This window comes from Hakea prostrata, chromosome 7 (assembly GCF_041222555.1).
Source record: "Hakea prostrata isolate BN-2017 chromosome 7, UWA_Hpros_2, whole genome shotgun sequence".
Classification (NCBI taxonomy): domain Eukaryota; kingdom Viridiplantae; phylum Streptophyta; class Magnoliopsida; order Proteales; family Proteaceae; genus Hakea; species Hakea prostrata.
Window position 1 is genome coordinate 54897418 of NC_142606.1, and position 20486 is coordinate 54917903.

A 20486-nucleotide genomic window follows, 5' to 3' on the forward strand; every position below is an offset into this window, starting at 1 on the left:
AATCTTTATTAGGCTATAAATAAGCCTATTGTTTCTTTGTAACGTTAAGTCTGATTATTGAATAAAATTGATTGGGAATCATGGTTTCCTAGTTGAGGGGACCATGGTTGAGTAAGATCTTTGCTCAAAGGATCAGCACCTCTACCAATGACTTCAGCTTCTTCTTCTTCATTCCAGCAACTACAAGCAGTCAAGCAAGCTTCCACATGAGCCCAGCAAATAAAAAAGTACAGAAGCCCCTTCCCCTGCCTCCTCTCTCACTTGCATGCATCCCCCATGCCTTCCCTTCCATGTGCAACCCTAGGAAACCCTCACCCCATCTCCCTCCCCTTTCCTGCAATTCCAACAATGCCCCAATTCCTCTCTCACCCTCCCCCTCCCCCCCCCCCCGCAAGCTACTCCCTGCCTCTCCCCTGTTCTGCACAAGCAGAACCACCCTTTCCAGACCTACGCAGGCCCTAAAACCTGTTCCTCCTGCTGTTTCAGACCCTTGATCACCCTCCCCACCTTCCTACAATTCTCTTAGACCTTTCCTCCAATCATCCCAGCCCCTGTGAGCCCCAAAAATCCCCCCTCTTTCGGTTCTGTCTCTGGCGGAAAAATAGAAACAGAAAAAAGAATTCAGAAAAAAAAAAAAAAAAAAAAGCAAAAAGAAAAGAAGTGGGAAAAGAGTTCAAGAGAGGTTTCAAAATCCTTCCCATATTGACTATCCCTAATTTTCCCTTTGATACATATCCATCTTTTCCACAGTCCACAAATTATTTAGCTTTCTTTCTACCAATCCTAGGCATTCCATAATATTTTAACCTAGTTTGCTGGAAGATTTTGGGCAAATCCTAAATTCTAGGGAATTTTCCTAAGAAACCCCAACCCTAGAATTGGTTTTACATCAATCGATTTATGTCAACTTGGGACAAAGTCCAAGAGTAACGTATTCCATTAAGGCTCTTGATAAAGTCAAGCCAGATCCTTGCTATGGCTGAATAGACAGTCTTCAAGAAGCCATACCATTTACTCCAAAGCTCCATAAGCCTTCCCCATCCAGGTTTCTGGCAGCCTACACCCCATCCCCCTTCTCTTATCAACTTTATTTGTTTTCTTGAATTTCTTTACTACCTAAAACCCCCAAAAGCAAGAACCCTCGTATCTTCCAACTTGGCCACCCAAACCCCACCAAACTCATCCTACACCCTTACCTGCATTCCATCCAAACGTCAATGTATTCTAACACCTATGACTCCAGTTCTGCATCAGAAAGAATTTATCCCATATTTTACAAGGGCCAAGTATTCTAGACACCCTTTGAAACATAACCCATGTCCCCTAATACCAAAGCTAACCATTCAAGTGTGATTACCAAGGCATTCTACACTGACCATCACCATCAGCATTCATGAAACATCCCATTAGGAGCCCATATCACCCCCCCCCCCCCCCCCAAATGGACATAAGTGAAATCTCAATAAGCCTCCTTTCTTGGCCCCATTCTAGTTAGTTCTCTTAAGAATCTTTGAAGAATTGGCACTCATTCAATTTAGCCTACATAAGATTCTATCTCATGAACTCTCAATATCTTTTTGTCTTCTGTTCTGCATGTCCCTAACCTGTGTGCAGATGTACTTTCTATCTAGTAACGGCTATCTAAACTGTACCATTCATTTTTCTCTACTCATTGAGTTTTTTAAGATATAGTGACTGGGCCACCATTGGATATGGTAAGGTATTGAATGGTCATTACTACTTGGAATCAGGTCCCACTGCTGTTCCATCTCCAGTTTCAGCTTGCATTTAGAGGGGAACCTGTGCCGATAGGACCAGAAGATAGAGAATGGAGTTTGGCAAGTGTCTGTCTTCCTTTTCTTTATATATTTGTACTCGACAACGGAAGCTACAGATGAAATATTGAGTTTACCGTTCAAGTGTGGTGTGTTGCGTGGCCTACCAATGACAGCAGTTCTCCTTTTCTTTTATGTATGTATGTAATATTTGTAGTGGTTTATGATGATGATGATTATGTTTTTTAAATTAGATTTAGTTCATAATGTTACAGAATGGGATCTCTCTCTGATGTTGACAATGGGACCTATTGATGGGCAGTTATGGACTACCATAATAGCCAGTCCCACACTGTCATGGGATGTGTATGTTGCACATTAAGAGAAGAGGCTGAGATAAATGCAATAGTATGTAGCTCATGGGATGGATCCATCTAAGAACTCATCGTAAATTTAAGGGGAAATCTAGGCACAAGTTTCCTTTTGCTTATTTAGTTTATGATTATCCAGTTGTTTGTCATGGAATGTTGATTTTATGAAACATTTAAGTACATTGATTACAATTCACAACACTTCGTATTTGTTGGAAGTCATAACGGATTACGTCACTCAGTTAGTAGGATATGAATGAGTACTTTTCATTGATTTATATGCAAAATACCTCATCCATTGTGTTTATTAGGCATTAAATAGGATGTTTGCAAAAATCTAAAGTCAAAAAACAGCCAAAATAGGGCAAAAACTAGGACCAACTTTTCCAGGGAAAAGTACTTGGATCGGCCCATCTTGCTGAATTGGGGCAGCAGCGAAAGCAAGACTACGAACCTTGAAGTAAACTGAGATTTGTTCTCAAGTTGAGGCTTAGAAAATTGAGATCAGTTTTAGAAAAATTCAATACAACAAGTGCATCAGAAATAGTACCAACATCAAAACCACCCACCATCACAAACAACTTGCTAATGAGAAAATAAGTTATGCATATGAGGAAGCATCAACAACACATAAGCTTCAGAAGGATGCACCTCAACATCAGTACCCGAATATAAGAAAAGTTCCTCCGTTCCAATTAACATACGGTCAGCTCTGCTCCCAATTTGCTCAACACTCTGCAATGCAAAATGAAAAATAAATAAAGCTGTTAAGAGTTAGTTTTACTGCTGAGTCTTGAGAGGATGAGCGGTTTTTCTCCTTTTGGTTGGGCAAGGTGGTTAAGTAACTCCCAGTTTTTCTTTTCTATTGTCTTCCAGGACAATATTAGGGGTAAACTCAATGTAGCATAAATGAAAATGCAAAGATATATGAGTGGCAACACTAAGAAGGTTAAAAGTAAGGAATGAGTAAACCTGGTGTGGGATTAGCTCTGATAAAGATAACCTACGAGAAAGTCGTTTGAGGAGACATGGCGACATTCAATGGAGGTTTTTAAGTGTCTTGTACGGAGGAGTGATTTAATCCAGATTGAAGAACCTAAAAGACTTAGGAGCAAGTCTAAAATAACCGAAGGAGAAGTGGTGAGAAATTATATGTATGGTCTAGGCCTTGTATCTAATATGGCCTCCAATAGACTATAAGGCTGATTCAAAGGCAAGGATTCATGTAGCTGACCCACTTAGTCAGAGTAAGGCTAGTTATTGTTCTTGTTGCTGTATTTAATAAATTTTAGGGATCGCCCTTGGTCCCGGGAATGGCCCACTCCGGGAATATTACAATGGAAGCTATTTAACTTGTTAGGAGACTTAAGGAAAGGGTTTATAGAGTGTAGGAAAGATCTTCATATGGTCTTTATTGACTTAGAAAAAGCTTATGATAGAGTCCCTAGAGCACTAATTTGGCAGGTATTAGAGAAAAAAAATACTGCAAGTAAATATGTGGAAATAGTTAAGGATATGTATTATGGTTCAGTAACAAGTATAAGAACAATGGGGAGACAAGGTAATGAATTCGTAATTACAATTAGTACACATCAAGGATCAGGTTTAAGTCCATATTTATTTGCACTTATAATGGATGAATCAACCAAAGACATTCAAGATGAGGTTCCTGGGTGTATGCTTTTTGCTAACAATATTGTGTTGATAAATGAGATAGGTAGGGATTAATACCAAGTTAGAATCATGCAAAGCAACTTTAATCAAAAGGCTTTAAGCTAAGTAGAACAAACAGAATATCTAGTTTGTAACTTTGGTCATAATCGAGCAGACAATGAGGTGGTGAAACTTTATAATAAAGAGGTTCCTCAAAGTGATTATTTTAGGTACTTTGGTTCAATCATAAAAAAAATGTGTATATAGGATGATGTTTCCCAAAGAATTAAGATAGGGTAGATGAAGTGGAGAGTTGTGTTCAGGGTTTTTCGTGATAGATGTATTCCTTTAAAGCTCAGAGGGAAATTTTTAGAGGACTATCATTCGACCAACTACAGTGTATGGTGCAGAGTACTGGGCTATTAAAATGCATCAAACAAATAAATTAAGTATAGCAAAAATGACGATGTTAAGATGGATGAGTGGTAAAACTAGGAACGATAAGATAAGGAATGATCATATTAGAGTTGGGTTGGGAGTAGGTCCGATAAGTGATAAGCTACAAGAAAGTCATTTGAGGTGGCACGGCCATGTTTAGCCGCGGTTTGTAAATACCCCTGTATGGACTATGGAGAAGTGATATAATCCACATTGAAGGAATTAGAAGAGCTGGGGGCAAACCTAAAATAACCTTAAGAGATGCAGTGAGAAAGAATATGCATAACTTAGGCCCTGTATCTAGCATGACCTCAAACAAAGCTGATTGGAAAGCAAGAATCCATATAGCCGACCACATTTAATTAGGATAAGGCTTGTTGTTGTTGTTGTTGTTTGCTATCTTTTGTGGATAATGATCCTAATGATGATGACACAAATAATAAAGTTGGAGTTTACTGATTAGTCCTGTATCATTCTCAAATGGACTAGGTAACAAAGCTTCCATCTCAAAGCAAAAGGTTACTCTTATACATGATCTTGGTTTCATAGATGTTGTTACAGTTTTTGATAGTGGGGCAGAAGCCAATCTCATTTTTGTTGAATTTGTTTGAGCAAACAACTTTCCACAGAGGTAGCTTTTCAAGAAATTCATGTGCAAAACCACAGGTTAAGAAGATGCCACTACAGCAGCTAGAGAACAACTACAGTTTGGACCATTCCAGTACCAAGGTGATCAACTCAGCTATGATTAAGCCCTAGCAGGGATTTCACTCTAATTTAATTTTCCAGTTTGGTTTAAGTTTCAACAACTTCTGGGTTTCAATTTCAGCTTTCATTGTTCTTCAAATTACTGTCTCTGGCCCTGCCAACAGAATCCCATCCTTTGAAAGACTTATATTCTGCATATTTAGTGATTACACCTAGAGTTTGACCCCATCTGAGAAAGAAAGAATTAAAAATTTTCAGTAAATCTCAGATTGGATATTCGAGCAGAATTTGCCTGGGATCAGGTCTGGGAGGTTAAACTCTTCGCCCCAACCCCAAAATACCCACCCAAAAAAAAAAGCATCCTAACAAAACTGACCTCTTCACCTGAGACATACACAACGCAACCTGGCCGTCCAATGCCACCCCCTTCAGCTAGGTCTGCAGCAATCTTCAGATAAAAGAATATGATTTGATCAGCACAGAATTATTGAAAATTGCATTAACATTCCAATCTGATAAGAAACACACAATTATATTCATCATGACAAAGTATGTACAAATGTCTCACAATAACATAAAATGCAATCACATATTTTACAGATCATACTATCATATAGAAGTATGCACTGCCCCCTGGAATACATTTTTGGTTGAGAAAATAGCTCTCTCATAATACGTCTCCCCCTCCCTTAGATGGAGGAAACCTACCCTTCATCCAACTTTCATATGTCATCCACCTACCCCCAATAAAAAAGCTCTCTGTTCTCTCATTCTACCACGCAATACATCCCTCACATCACCAATTTTACTCCCGCATAAAATACTAACTCTTAAATTCCCAACTTATGCTTAAGCAGAATTGTCTGCTATGAACTCTATCTATCCAGAAACTTCTCTATAAATAAACAAACCTCAAACTATTCAGTCAATTCAGAACTACATTCCACACTTCACTCATGTGACAGACTAGTTTGTCTCACACATAACACACCCAAAACAAGTTTTTCAAACTGTATGGTCTCAAAGCTACATGTTTATAAGGCCTTTGGGTTAGCCCACTGCGGGTCCGCAGGAAGCTTTATGCAGCTTCGTATATAACCCCCAAATTGAGGGCCAGTCTTCAGGATCAATTCAATTGAATCAGTAGTAAAATTAGGGCTCTTCAAATCCTGCAGTTGTGGGATTAGGGGCTGTTCAGGGTTGTAGGGTTTAGCCGATATGGGGCTCTGATGTAAACTGTTTCCAGGGGCAGCATAGGGCCTAGGGACTAGGGTTACCTTCCTCAAGCCCTATGGCCCCTAATTGAACCAGTGGTATTTTGGTCATTAGTAATTTTTGTGGAATCCAACGTCAGTGTCTCCTTTGCTTGTTACTAGGCTATTTAAGTGTTTTTTATTTGAGTTTATATTTTGTGAGTTCTTGAAGAGTCCTTGTTAGGGTATGATTCTAGGTTATGTGGGAATCCCCTAGTTTATGTATATTTCTTGCTATGATTCCATATCTACTCTTAGATTCCAAACTGGATCCTTCTATAGTTTCAGTCTATTTCTTGCTATGATTCTAGGTTTTGTTTTGGTCAAGTTGTTGAAAAATCCCAGTATGGATAGGATTCCCTTAGTTAGAATCCACTCCTTACAGACCCAGTCTAGGCTAGAAATCTGATCACCTGGCATAACAAAAAGCAAAATGTTGTCGCAAGATCTAGTGCCGAAGCAGCAAGTTAAGCTATGGCTGAAGGGGCTTGTGAACTATTATGGCTACATGGTCTACTTGAGGATCGCCAATACACCTTCCTATAAGCATTCCCATAATCCAGTATAACAAGATAAGACAAAAGTGGAGATTAATAGGCATCTTATCACAGAGAAATTGGAAAGCAGCATTATCCATATGCCATTTATGAAGTCTGAGGGTCGAGTAGCAAATGTTTTCACCAAAGGGCTACCTAGATGCATGTTTCATCCTATTCTGACCAAGTTGGGTATCTTTTATATCTATGCCCCACCTTGAGGGAGAGAGTTATTAAAAGGGCAATATGAGTAATAATTGTCTTTTTTGAGAAGTCCTATTTTGTGTTTGTCCTTTCTTCCTTTTCCTTCTCAGAGTTGTTTACCCACTGATTGGAAAGCATAAATACCCCATCAGGGGCTGAGGACAAAGCACAACTCTGAGATTCAAATCATGCAGGTTACGACGTTACTGTAATGAGCAATTATTACAATTTAAGAAAAGAAAGCAACAAACACTGATGTATGCCAAATCATGAAGCAAAGAAGGCCAAAACTCTGTTCACATCACTGTTCATGTGAATGATGTCTCAGCCAATTTTTTTACTCTATGGTGACACAAGACAATCATGTAAAGATGTTTTAGAAAGGTCAATTCTGTTTATGTGTGGGGGAGTCATGAATTTATTTAGTTTCAACATCTAGCAAGGGATTGTAAGAGCAATCAAGCGGAATTTGCTAAAGATACAAAGGAAGAAGAGGAGGATTTTCTATTCATGGCTCGAGTGGAACATAAAAGAGAGGAGGAGACTGTTTGGTTTACAGATAGTGGCTGCTCAAACCACATGACAGGATCAACGAGGAGTAATGGCAACAATGGGAAGCATATCACAGCAGTCGATGATCCCTGTCTTCAAAGGAGAAAATTTTGATTTTTGGAAGATCAAAATGAAAACACTCTTCAGGTCGCAGGAACTATGGGACATAGTGGATGAGGGATACAATGGGACGGATGATGAAGCAAGACTAAGAGAGAATAAGAAAAAGGATGCAAAGCCTTTGTTTTTCATTCAACAAGGTCTTCATGAAACCATCTTTTCCAGAATTTCAGCAGCTGAGAGTGCGAAAGAGGCTTGGAATATACTGTAGAATGAATTCCAAGGATCATCTAAGGTAATCACTGTAAAACTTCAGTCTTTAGGAAATGATTTTGAGACCTTGTTTATGCAGAAAAATGAAACGGTCCAAGATTTCCTATCTAGAACAAAGGCAATAGTTAATCTTATGAAGTCTTATGGAGAAACCATCGCTGATGAGACTGTCGTAGCTAAGGTTTTGAGGAGTTTGAATTCAAGATTTGATCATGTAGTTGGTGCCATTGAAGAGTCAAAATATTTGTCAACTCTTATTGTTGATGAGTTGATGGGATCCTTGCAAGCTCATGAGGATACATTAAATAGATCATTGGAGAAGGATGAAGAAAGAGCCTTCCTACAGATCAAAGATTCAAATCAAGAAAGAGGAGGAAGTAGTAGAGGAAGGGCACGTGGAGGATATAGCAGCAGAGGTCGAAGCAAAGGTTGGATAGAGCAAAGAAGATGTTATGTCTGTAGCAAACCAAGACATCTAGCAACAGATTGTAGGAGCAATCAAGCAGAATTTGCTGAAAATACAAAGGAAGAAGAGGAGGATTTTCTATTCTTGGCTAGAGTAGAACATAACAGAGAAGAGGAGACTGTTTGGTTTATTAGATAGTGACTGCTCAAACCACATGACAGGATCAAGAGCCATATTCAAGAATCTTGATGAAACACAAAGAAGGGTGATAAGACTTGGAAATGACAAGCAGATCCAAGTCGAAGGAAGAGGTACGGTTGAGGTAGGAACTGATTCTGGCAAAAAGAAATTTATTTCTAATGTTCTATATGCACCAGAATTAGCACATAACCTGTTAAGTGTAGGGCAACAAATGGTCAGTGGTTAATCCATATTTTTTAATGAAACAATGTGTACAATTACTGAGAAAAACACCAACCATGTACTGGCAAGGTTAGTATGGCAGAAAATCATATGTTTCCACTTGATTTTAACAAACTAGAGGGGCAAGTTCTTGCTACAATATCTAAAGATACATCACAATTATGGCATCTTAGATATGGTCAATTGTATTCTAAGGGTTTAAAGTTGCTAAACCAAAAAGATATGGTGAGTGGTTTGCCACGGATTGAAGAACTAACTGAAGTGTGTGAAGGTTGTGCATATGACAAACATAGTCAGAGGTCATTTCTTGTTGGGTAGTCATGGAGAGCTTCAGCACCTTTACAGCTAATGCATGCTGATCTATGTGGTCCAATAAGAATAGAATCATTGGGTGGAAGTATTTCTTACTTTTTGTTGATGATTATAGTAGGATGATATGGGTATATTTTCTGAGGTTGAAGTCAGAAGCATTTCAAAAGTTTGTCAAATTTAAAGCTCTAGTGGAGAAGCAGAGTGGCAGCAATTTGAAGAAACTTCAAATAGACAGAGGAGGAGAGTTCTTATCCACAGAGTTCATCAAATACTGTGAGAAACATGGAATTCATAGAGAACTGTCAGCTCCTTATACACCAGAGTAGAATGGCATTGCAGAGAGAAAGAATAGAACAATTGTTGAAATGGCAAGAAGCATGATGAAAACAAGGGGTTTACCTTATAAGTTTTGGGCAGAAGGGGTAACCACAGCAATTTATCTTCTGAATATTTCTCTTACGAAGGCTGTCCAAAACAAAACTCAATTTGAGGCATGGCATGGTAAGAAACCATCTGTGATTCATTTGAAAGTATTTGGATGCGTGGTGTATGTGCATATTGACTCTTATGAAATAGAAACTTGGAGAGAAATCCATGAAGTGCATTTTTATAGGATATTCCACACAATCAAAGGCATATAGAATATACAATCCTGTGAATGGGAAAATTATCATAAGCAGAAATGTAATCTTCAATGAAGAGGAAGGTTGGAAATGGGAGGACAAGCAAACTGTAGGCACTTGACAGACGAAGAAGAAGGAAGTCAAAACCAAGAAGATGAAGTGCAAGTTGAAAGCCCTCTAGCAGCAACGTCATCAAGAAGCTCCAACCAATCAAATAGCAGCTCAAACACACCTAGCAACTCTCCCAATAGTGACTCGGATGATGATGACACACCACCTCGAAAAACTAGATCTCTTAAGGAGATCTACGAGTCATGCACTCTTGCTTTCTATGCATCACACCCTAATAGTTAAGAAGAGACAGCAAACAAGTTGGAGTGGAGGCATGCTATGGAAGAAGAGATTGCAGCTATAAAGAAGAATGGAACATGGGATTTGGTTGATCTACCTCAAAACAAAAAGGCAACTGGCTTGAAGTGGGTATTCAAGACCAAATACAATTCAGATGGAACATCACAAAAACACAAGGCACGGTTGGTGGTAAAAGGGTATTCACAAAAACAAGGTATTGATTTTGAAGAAACATTTTCTCCAGTAGCAAGATTTGAAACCATTCGAATTCTGCTCTCAACTGCAGCACAGATGGAGTTGGTTGTGTACCAGTTTAATGTTAAGTCAGCATTTTTAAATGGTGATCTAAGTGAAGAGGTGTATGTGGTTCAACCTGAAGGGTTCACAAACCAGAGAAGTCCAAATAAAGTCCACAAGCTCAAGAAGGCATTATATGGATAATGGATTAAACAGATACCCAGAGCCTCGTACTTGAGGATATACACTTATTTCTTGCAGTTTGGGTTCAAAAGGAGTGAGAATGAGCCAACATTGTATGTGAAACAGTGTGGAAATGATGACTTCCTCTTAGTTTGTTTGTATGTATGTCAATGATATGATTTATTTGGGAACTAATGATTCTCTGCTTGTAGATTTCAAAACTCAAATTATGAAGAGGTTTGAGATGACAGATCTAGGCAAACTCCATTATTTTTCGGGTATGGAAGTGCAGCAATGCAGTAATGGAATCTACATATCACAAAGAAAATATGCTTCTGATTTGCTAAAGAAGTATACAGTGAGTAGCAGCAAGGAGATTGACACACCAATGAATTTGAATGAGAGGTTGCAAAGAGAAGATGGGACAAAAGCTGCAAATGGTAAAAAATTATGGAGTCGGAGGTCTTATCTACTTAAGTAACACCAGACCTGACATCGTTTTTGCAGTAAGCTTGATCTCTAGGTTTATGCCATAATCCTACAAAACATCTTTATGGAGCAGCAAAAAGGGTTCTAAAGCATGTTGCAGGAACTCTAAAATATGGGATCTGGTACTGTAAAGCAAGAGAGCTTAAGTTGATGGGAGTACTCTGACAGTGACTGGGCTGGATCAGCAAATGATAGGAAGAGTACAAAAGGTTTTTGCTTTAGCCTTGGGCCTAAAATGGTGACATGGAGATCTAAGAAACAAACTACAGTAGCTTTATCTTCCTTTGTCATGGCTACTGCTGATCTACAATCAGTAACGATTTCAGTTGCTCAAGATTGTTTCATCCCCAAATCAGTCAACAAATTCTTCATCCAAATTGCTTCACATGCTGCTGTAGCACCTGCCACATTCTCTACTTCAAAGGAAGATAAAGCTACTGTAGTTTGTTTCTTAGATCTCCATGTCACCATTCTAGACCCAAGGCTAAAGCAAAAACTTGTTGTACTCTTCCTATCATCTGCTGATCCAGCCCAGTCACTGTCAGAGTACCCCCATCAACTTAAGCTCTCTTGCTTTACAGTACCAGATCCCATATTTTAGAGTTCCTGCAACATGCTTTAGAACCCTTTACATTTGCAACCTCTCATTCAAATTCATTGGTGTGTCAATCCCCTTGTTTTCATCATACTTCTTGCCATTTCAACAATTGTTCTATTCTTTCTCTCTGCAATGCCATTCTACTCTGGTGTATAAGGAGCTGACAGTTCTCTATGAATTCCATGTTTCTCATAGTAACTGATGAACTCTAAGGATAAGAACCCTCCTCCTCTGTCTGTTCAAAGTTTCTTCAAATTGCAGCCACTCTGCTTCTCCACTAGAGCTTTAAATTTGACAAACTTCTCAAATGCTTCTGACTTCAACTTCAGAAAATATACCTAAGTCATCCTACTATAATCATCAACAAAAAGTAAGAAATACTTACTTCCACCCAATGACTTTGTTCGCATTGGACCACATAGATCAGCATGCACTAGCTCTAAAGGTGTTGAAGCTCTCCATGACTGCCCAACAGGAAATGGCCTCCGACTATGTTTGTTATATGCATAACCTTCACACACTTCAGTTGGTTCTTCAATCTGTGGCAAACCACTCACCATATCTTTCTAGTTTAGCAACTTTAAACCCTTAGAATACAAATGACCATAATTGTGATGTATCTTTAGTCATTGCAACAAGAGCTTGCCCCTCTAGTTTGTTAAAAACAAGTGGAAACATATGATTTTCACCCATTCTAACCCTGGCCAGTACATGGTTGGTGCTTTTCTCAATAATTGTACACATTGTTTCATTAAAAAAATACAGAAAAACTACTAACCATTAGTTTCCCTACACTTAACAAGTTATGTGCTAATTCTGGTGCATATGGAACATTAGAAATAAATTTCTTATTGCCAGAATCAGTTCTTACCTCAACTGTACCGCTTCCCTTCGACTTGGATTTGCTTGTTATTTCCAAGTCTTATCACCCTTCTTTGTGTTTCATCAAGATTCTTGACTATGGCTCTCAATCCTGTCATGTGAATTGAGCATCCACTATTTATAAACCAAACAATCTCTTCCTCTCTGTCATGTTCCACTCTAGCCATTAATAGAAAATCGTTCTCTTCTTCCTTTGTATCTTCAGCAAATTCCGCTTGATTGCTCCTACAATCCCTTGCTAGATGTCTTGGTTTGCTACAGACATAACATCTTCTTTGCTCTATCCAACCTTTGCTTCGACCCCTGCTGTTATATCCTCCACGTGCCCTTCCTCTACTACTTCCTCCTCTTTCTTGATTTGAATCTTTGATCTGTAGGAAAGCTCTTTCTTCATCCTTCTCCAATGATCTATATAATGTATCCTCATGAGCTTGCAAGGATCCCATCAACTCATCAACAATAAGAGTTGACAAATATTTTGACTCTTCAATGGCACCAACTACATGATCAAATCTTGAATTCAAACTCCTCAAACCTTAGCTGCGACAGTCTCATCAGCGATGGTTTCTCCATAAGACTTCATAAGATTAACTATTGCCTTTGTTCTAGATAGGAAATCTTGGACCGTTTCATTTTTCTGCATAAACAAGGTCTCAAAATCATTTCCTAAAGACTGAAGTTTTACAGTGATTACCTGAGATGCACCATTGGAACTCATTTTACAGTATATTTCAAGCCTCTTTCGCACTCTCAGCTGCTGAAATTCTGGAAAAGATGGTTTCATGAAGACCTTGTTGAATGAAAAACAAAGGCTTTGCATCCTTTTTCTTATTCTCTCTCAGTCTTGTTTCATCATCCGTCCCATTGTATCCCTCATCCACTATGTCCCATAGTTCTTGCGACCTGAAGAGCATTTTCATTTTGATCTTCCAAAAATCAAAATTTTCACCTTTGAAGACAGGGATCATCGACTGCTGTGATATCCGAGCCAGGTTATTCTTCTGACTTGACGAGTAATGGCAACCATGGGAAGCATATCACAGTAGTCGATGATCCCTGTCTTCAAAGGAGAAAATTTTGATTTTTGGAAGATCAAAATGAAAACGCTCTTCAGGTCGCAGGAACTCTGGGACATAGTGGATGAGGGATACAATGGGATGGATGATGAAGCAAGACTGAGAGAGAAGAAGAAAAAGGATGCAAAGCCTTTGTTTTTCATTCAACAAGGTCTTCATGAAACCATCTTTTCCAGAATTTCAGCAGCTGAGAGTGCGAAAGAGGCTTGGAATATACTGCAGAATGAGTTCCAAGGGTCATCTAAGGTAATCACTGTAAAACTTCAGTCTTTAAGAAGAGAATTTGCAACCTTGTTTCTGCAGAAAAATGAAACGGTCCAAGATTTCCTATCTTAAACAAACGCAATAGTTAATCTTATGAAGTCTTATGGAGAAACCATCTCTGATGAGACAGATGTAGCTAAGGTTTTGAGGAGTTTGAATTCAAGATTTGATCATGTAGTTGGTGCCATTGAAGAGTCAAAATATTTGTCAACTCCTATTGTTGACGAGTTGATGGGATCCTTGCAACCTCATGAAGACAGATTAAATAGATCATTGGAGAAGGATGAAGAAAGACCCTTCCTAGAAGTCAAAGATTCAAATCAAGAAAGAGGAGGAAGTAGTATAGGAAGGGCACATGGGGGATATAGAGGCAGAGGTCGAGGTAGAGGTTGGATAGGGTAAAGAACATGTTATGTCTGTAGCAAACCAGGACATCTAGCAAGGGATTGTAGGAGCAATCAAGCGGAATTTGTTGAGGATACAAAAGAAGAAGAGGAGGATTTTCTATTCATGGCTGGAGTGGAACATGACAGAGAGGAGGAGACTGTTTGGTTTATAGATAGTGGATGCTCAAATCACATGATAGGATCGAGAGCCATATTCATGAATCTTGATGAAACACAAAGAAGGGTGATAAGACTTGGAAATAACAAGCAGATCCAAGTCGAAGGAAGAGGTACGGTTGAGGTAAGAACTGATTTTGGCAATAAGAAATTTATTTCTAATGTTCTATATGCACCAGAATTAGCACATAACTTGTTAAGTGTAGGGCAACTAATGGTTAGTGGTTTTTCTATAATTTTTAATGAAACAATGTGTACAATTACTGAGAAAAGCACCAACCATGTACTTGGTCGGGTTAGTATGGGTGAAAATCATATGTTTCCACTTGTTTTTAACAAACTAGAGGGGCAAGCTCTTGTTGCTATGACTAAAGATCATGGTGGGAGATCTCACGAGATATCTGCTATCTTGTGATAGCGAGACGAGATGGGAGGTGAGAGATGAGAGATGGGAGATCTCGATTCAGGATATCGCCATCTCACGAGATCTCGCCAATATCTCGGCGAGACCTCGCTTAAGGTGGTTTTTTCACCTGTTTAGGCTATTTAAAAGGCCCCTGTCTCGCTCAAGAGAGGCATATCTCGCCTCTCTCTTCGCTGTAAGGCCATTTTTTGTCGGAAAAGTCATTTTTTTGCCGGAATTTGTTGGGGATTCAACTTCAAAGCATCCTCAACAAATCTACAACTGAAGATTCAAGCATATTTCAAGTGATTCAAACCTATTTCAAGTGATCTTCAATAAAGGTAAGATTTTCCTCTAAATTTGAATTTTTTCAAATAGAAGGTTCTACAATGGGTGTGTGAGTGTGGTATAAATATATGTTGATGATCAAGCTTTGATCTACACTTTCATGGAACGAAATTTAATTTTTTGTAATTAAATTTTTTTTTTAATTTTCGTATTTAAAAAATATATTATCTAAAAAATTAAAATTACAAATTTTAAAAAAATACTTATGATATGAATGTGATTATCACTTATGTTAAACTACATTTAGAAGGCTAAAATCCCATGTATTTATATTTTGATTATCATGCTTGCTGTATTTATTTTTATTTATTTATTTAAATAATTAAATAAAAAAAATTTTGAAAAGTAATATTTTATTACAAAATTATCTGTTTTTTTTATTTAAATGATGCTTATATTATGTAGTTTATTAAAAATACAAACATGTCTTATTAGCATTGTATATATGTTATCTTAGAACAAAGTGTGTGTATGTGTTTTGTTGTTTTATAAATTGTTTTTACATAAAATAACTATACAAAATAATGTTATTAGAAATTTATCTTTTTTTTTAACTGCTTAAATTGTTGCCGCTTAAATAACGAGCTGATTTCTTGCCTTTTTTGCTTAGGCACTACCGCTTTGCCGCCTTTTGCGCCATATTGCCACCTAAATGCTAAAGCAACCGCTTTTTTTACATTTTGTAATTTGTGCATATTATTTTTTTTTTAATCATAATTTATTCACAATGCTGTATATAAATTTAAATATGTGAGCCATTTTGAAATCAATGCCCAATTTGCAAATGAACTATGAGGCCCAAAGTGCCTATCGGCAACAGAATGTGAAGCATGAGCCATATTCAACATTGATAATCAATGAATCATTAAATAAACAATGACTTGGAAATCGGAATAATAAGATCTATTAATTTATCATGTCGGCACTGTTTGGTTAAAAAAGGGAAAAATGGATACATCAATTCTAATTATTGATCTATGCACAAGAGTACAAGACACTTATTTGGCGTCACATTATCATAGAGCTAAATAAGAATGTAAAATTACTACTTTCATTTTCATTTTTCACATTGATTACTGATATAGTACATACTACATAATTATTGTTATGAATCTTATGATGCTTGATGAGATGAAGTTATGTTTTTATTCTTTTTTTGGATAATTTTCATAATTGTGATTCTTGAATTTTTATTTTTTTTTATTTTTATGAATGTGATTATTGAATATTTGTTTAGTACTTTAGTTTATTATAAAAAATATTTGTATTAAAAAGTAGTTATATTAAAAATATTGACTAAACCACTTTTGTCGTTTTATTGCCGCCAAAGCGCCACTTAATCGCCAAGATGGAGCCCCAATCGCTTTAGTCGTTTTGCCGCTTTGATAATCATGCATATTATGTAGTTTATTTTAAAAATACAAACATGTTTGTTTGAGCATTGTATATATATTATCTTAGAACAAAGTGTGTGTTTTGTTGTTTTATAAATTGTTTTTACATGTTTTTATGTATTTAAAAATTATTCTAATGATTATTTGGGAACATTCATGTATGTATTTCAGACTTTCAGTGCTGTACATTTGTATCTTAAATGGCAACTAGTGGGAGTGGCGGCACTAGTAGTGGGACTCAGGAGTTAGGACATTGCTTGGCAACATGGGGATCCACTGACTGCCGACAAGAAAAAATCTCGATGCAAGTATTGCCTCAAGACTTTGAATTTTGGTGGTTCAACCAGATTAAAGCAACATTTGGCTGGTGGCATAGTTGTCAAGGCGTCGCTTAATCGTCGCCTCGGCATCTAGGCTCCTTCGGAGCGCCTCAAATTGGCGTTGCCTTATTTTTAGGCAATAAGGCGTCCGCTTTTTTTTCTTTCTTTTTTAAATCACGAGAAAGATGCCTAATCCAAGGCATATATTGAAATGCTTATTAGATTCCGATTGTTAAGTATCTATTGTTTGAACCTATATGCATATGTATAATGACGTTACATGTGATCAAATGTTAAAATAAAAATAAAAACAAACAAAATTGAAAGAGAATAAGTTCTTGACTCAAGTCTCACACTCTCACTCTCACTCTAATCCCTAATCTCTTTCTCTCTTCCTCTCTTCTTCTCTTCCATTCCCGCAGCGAAACTCCGGCAAGCAATGGCCAGTGGCAAGTAACTTCTTCTCTTCCTTTCTTCTTGTGACTTTTTATTTAGGACCTATTATGTGTGGTTTGTAGTATGTTGGATGACTTGAGGTAGTCTGACATTAGTTTTTTTATTATATAAGATATGATAGATTTAGAGTGAATGAGATGTACACTAAAAATTTCACTTAAAACGCCTCAACCGCCTCAAAAGCGCCTCGGAGGGCGCATCGTCGACTCATCGCCTCAATTAGCCTAAACCGCCTTGCATCGCCTCGTCGCCGTGACAACTATGGCTGGTGGTTACAAAGATGTTTCCAAGTGTCCCAAGGTTCCTTATGAAGTGCAAAAAGCAATTGCAGCAACTTTAAAGGGAGGGAAACAAAAAAAGAACGAGATGGCACAAAAGCAAAGGGAATTTGAGGATACAGTGTTGTCTAGACCTTTTCTTGATGTTGATGAAGAGTCAAGCGACGATGAAGAGAGGAGGGTTATGAGTAATGAGTCACGGGCCGAGTGGAGACAGATGAAGGCTGTAATGGAAGCTAGCAGACAATCCTTACATGTTGAGAATGTGAAGCAATATGAACAGACAAGAGGAGCAGGTGGTTCGGGGTCAGGGGCATTCATGCTACCTAGACATAGTTTTCATGGAAGTGAGAGGACCGAAAGGAGGAGGAAGACTAGACATTATGATCCCACATTTAACCAAGACCCCTCCCTCTTCAAGCATCAGAACATCTATCAAAGAAGCATTCCATATATGTTTGTTGGAGGTAAAGAACGCAGTAGGGAGGAGGAAGCTAGGTTGGCAATCAGCAAATTCATGCTCTACAATAACATTGCAGCCAATGTAGCCAACACACCATACTATCAGGGGATGATCAATGCAATTGCTAGGGCAGGTCTAGGGGTTAAAGGCCCAACAGCTTGGGAAATAATGAATAAATATTTACCGAAGGTAAAGCAGGAGGTGGATGAATACATTGGTTCATTAAAAGAAAAATGGAGTACATATGGTGTTACTGTGATGGCTGATGGATGGACTGGTCCTACTAGACAATCCATCATTAATTTCATGGCGAGCTGCAATGGAAAGACATCCTTCCTTAAGTCAGTGGATGCCTCAGATAAAATCAAAGATGTTGACTACCTTTACAAGCTTCTTAGGGAGGTGGTCCTCGAGGTAGGGCCAAAGAATGTCATCCAATTTGTCACAGATAATGGTGCTAACTTCAAAAAAGCTGGTGAAATGTTGATGAAGAAGAAGAGCAGCAGGATCCACCTCTTTTGGACACCATGTGCAACACATTCGATTGATCTTATGTTGAAGGACTTGGGGAAAAGAAAGTCAATATATACTGTGGTTGAGAGGGCTAGAAGGGTAAGTAATTTTATTTATAACCATGGTTATGTACTGAAGATAATGAGGAACCACTATAAGGGTGATCTAGTCAGACTTGAATTGACTAGATTTGCCACCAACTATGTAGCTCTGAAAAGCTTCCAAAAGAAAGTGGTGGGTCTACGGCACATGTTTGCAAGTGAGGAGTGGTTAGGTTGGCGTGGATCTAGCCATCCTGAAGCAGTACTAGCCCAACAAACCATTGCTGATGATTCCTTTTGAAGGCAGCTGAATAGGACACTAGGCATTATAAAGCCTATTGTGTTTGTTTTAAGGATGGTGGATTCGGAGAAAAAGCCCACAATACCCCACATATATGCTGCCCTCGAGCAAATGAAAGAGTTGGTTAGAGCTGCTGCCCCTAGCTCCTTCAAATCCTACGAGAGGATCATCAATAATAGATGGGAGGCGCACTTGATGCATCCTTTGCACTTGGCTAGTGAGTCACTTTTAAGTCTTTAAGTTTTTGTTGTATACTTTAATTTACATTCTTAATTTGTTATAAGTTATAACTTATAATTTATAAACAAGTAAACAACCAATTCACTAACCAAATCTATTATTTCCACAATGCAAGCTTACTACCTCAACCCAAAGTACCATTACAAGAATGAGCTGGGGCTTGATGTAAGGTTGATGAATGCGGTGCAAGACATGGTGGAGAAACTTGTGTCAAATCCCGTCATGCAAGGGACAATTAATGGAGAGGTGAGAACTTATTCAATTGTTTCTTCAACGTCTTGCATTAGTGCATTAAGCATATACATAATACAATAATTTAAGAATTGGTGTACAAATCAGGGAGTTCAGGGATGCCTTTGGGAGTTTTGGAAAGCCTTCTACAGTTGCAATTAGGCAAAAAAATTATCCTGGTAAATAGTCCATTACTATAAGTCATTAAGTCTATAACTCTGTAAATGATAACTTATAACTTATATAAATATTAAGATTTACTTGCCTAATGCATTCTTATTTTTGGTTATGCAGCTGATTGGTGGGTGCTATATGGAACTAGTGCGCCAAATCTCAGGGACATAGCAATTAAAGTACTCTCACAGACTTGCTCATCCTCTGGTTGCGAGAGGAACTGGAGCACCTTCTCGCTCGTCCATAGTAAGGTACGGAACAAATTGGGGAGTAAGAGGCTCGAGGACTTAGTGTATGTGCATTACAACATGAGATTGAGAGTAGGGCACATACAAGATAATATAGATGACGACAATCGTGAACCCGATTGAGTTGAGTGATATTTCCCACGAGCCCCCCGCAGAAGATAAGGAAGATGATGTCATATATCAGTGGGTTAGGGATCAAGGTGGCCCAGTGCTGGATGGGCCAAGAGGGCAGCCAGATACTACCATTGCTGCTGCTATGGGCCCAGATGTTGTGGCTGAGCACGTGTCTTCTGATGAGGGTCAAGCTACTGTAGCAACATCAAAAGGACCAATTGTACCATTTGTGGAGCCACCTAGTCGACTTAAAACAACTGAGGTGACAACTAGTAGTGGGGGTTCAGATGATGCCGATGATACCAGAGGGCCAAGTGGCAGTCAGCCATCGAGTCATAGAGGCAGTCAGGGTGGTGGTGTTGCTGGTGGAAGTCAGCGTCAACAAAGGGAGTCACCTCCACCAGGTCCCAGTCATCTGACACATGTGAGCCATAGTTCCCCTATCTCTCGGACTTATGCTAGGAGTAGGAAGAGTAGATCAAAACCAGGGGCAAACGAATGATGATGCAAGCATGCATGATCTTGAATTGAACATAGGAAGCATGAGCCTAGATCATGGTCACAGTGATTCACAACAGCAGAGTTTGGACACTTGCCTGTCATCGGCATACCAATACGGGGATCACAAGCACCGGGTCGATTACAGTGGGTATTCTTCTTATGGAGGTCATGCTATTCCTCAGGACCTTGCACCTGGAGAGTACACATATGGGAGTGAAGGTGGGTTGTTAA

General features: G+C 38.5%; 1 protein-coding gene across 1 annotated transcript in view; it reads right to left on the reverse strand.

Annotated features, from left to right (window-relative positions):
• LOC149011402 (DNA repair protein RadA-like protein) overlaps nt 1–20486 on the reverse strand; it is a 123405-nt gene that overhangs the window by 82777 nt on the left and 20142 nt on the right. Inside the window, exons 4-5 of the mRNA XM_089161846.1 lie at nt 5322–5393; nt 2798–2881 (exon numbers count right to left, since the gene is read on the reverse strand). Coding sequence (XP_089017972.1) covers nt 2798–2881; nt 5322–5393 — 156 coding nt within the window. The remainder of the gene's footprint in view (nt 1–2797; nt 2882–5321; nt 5394–20486) is intronic.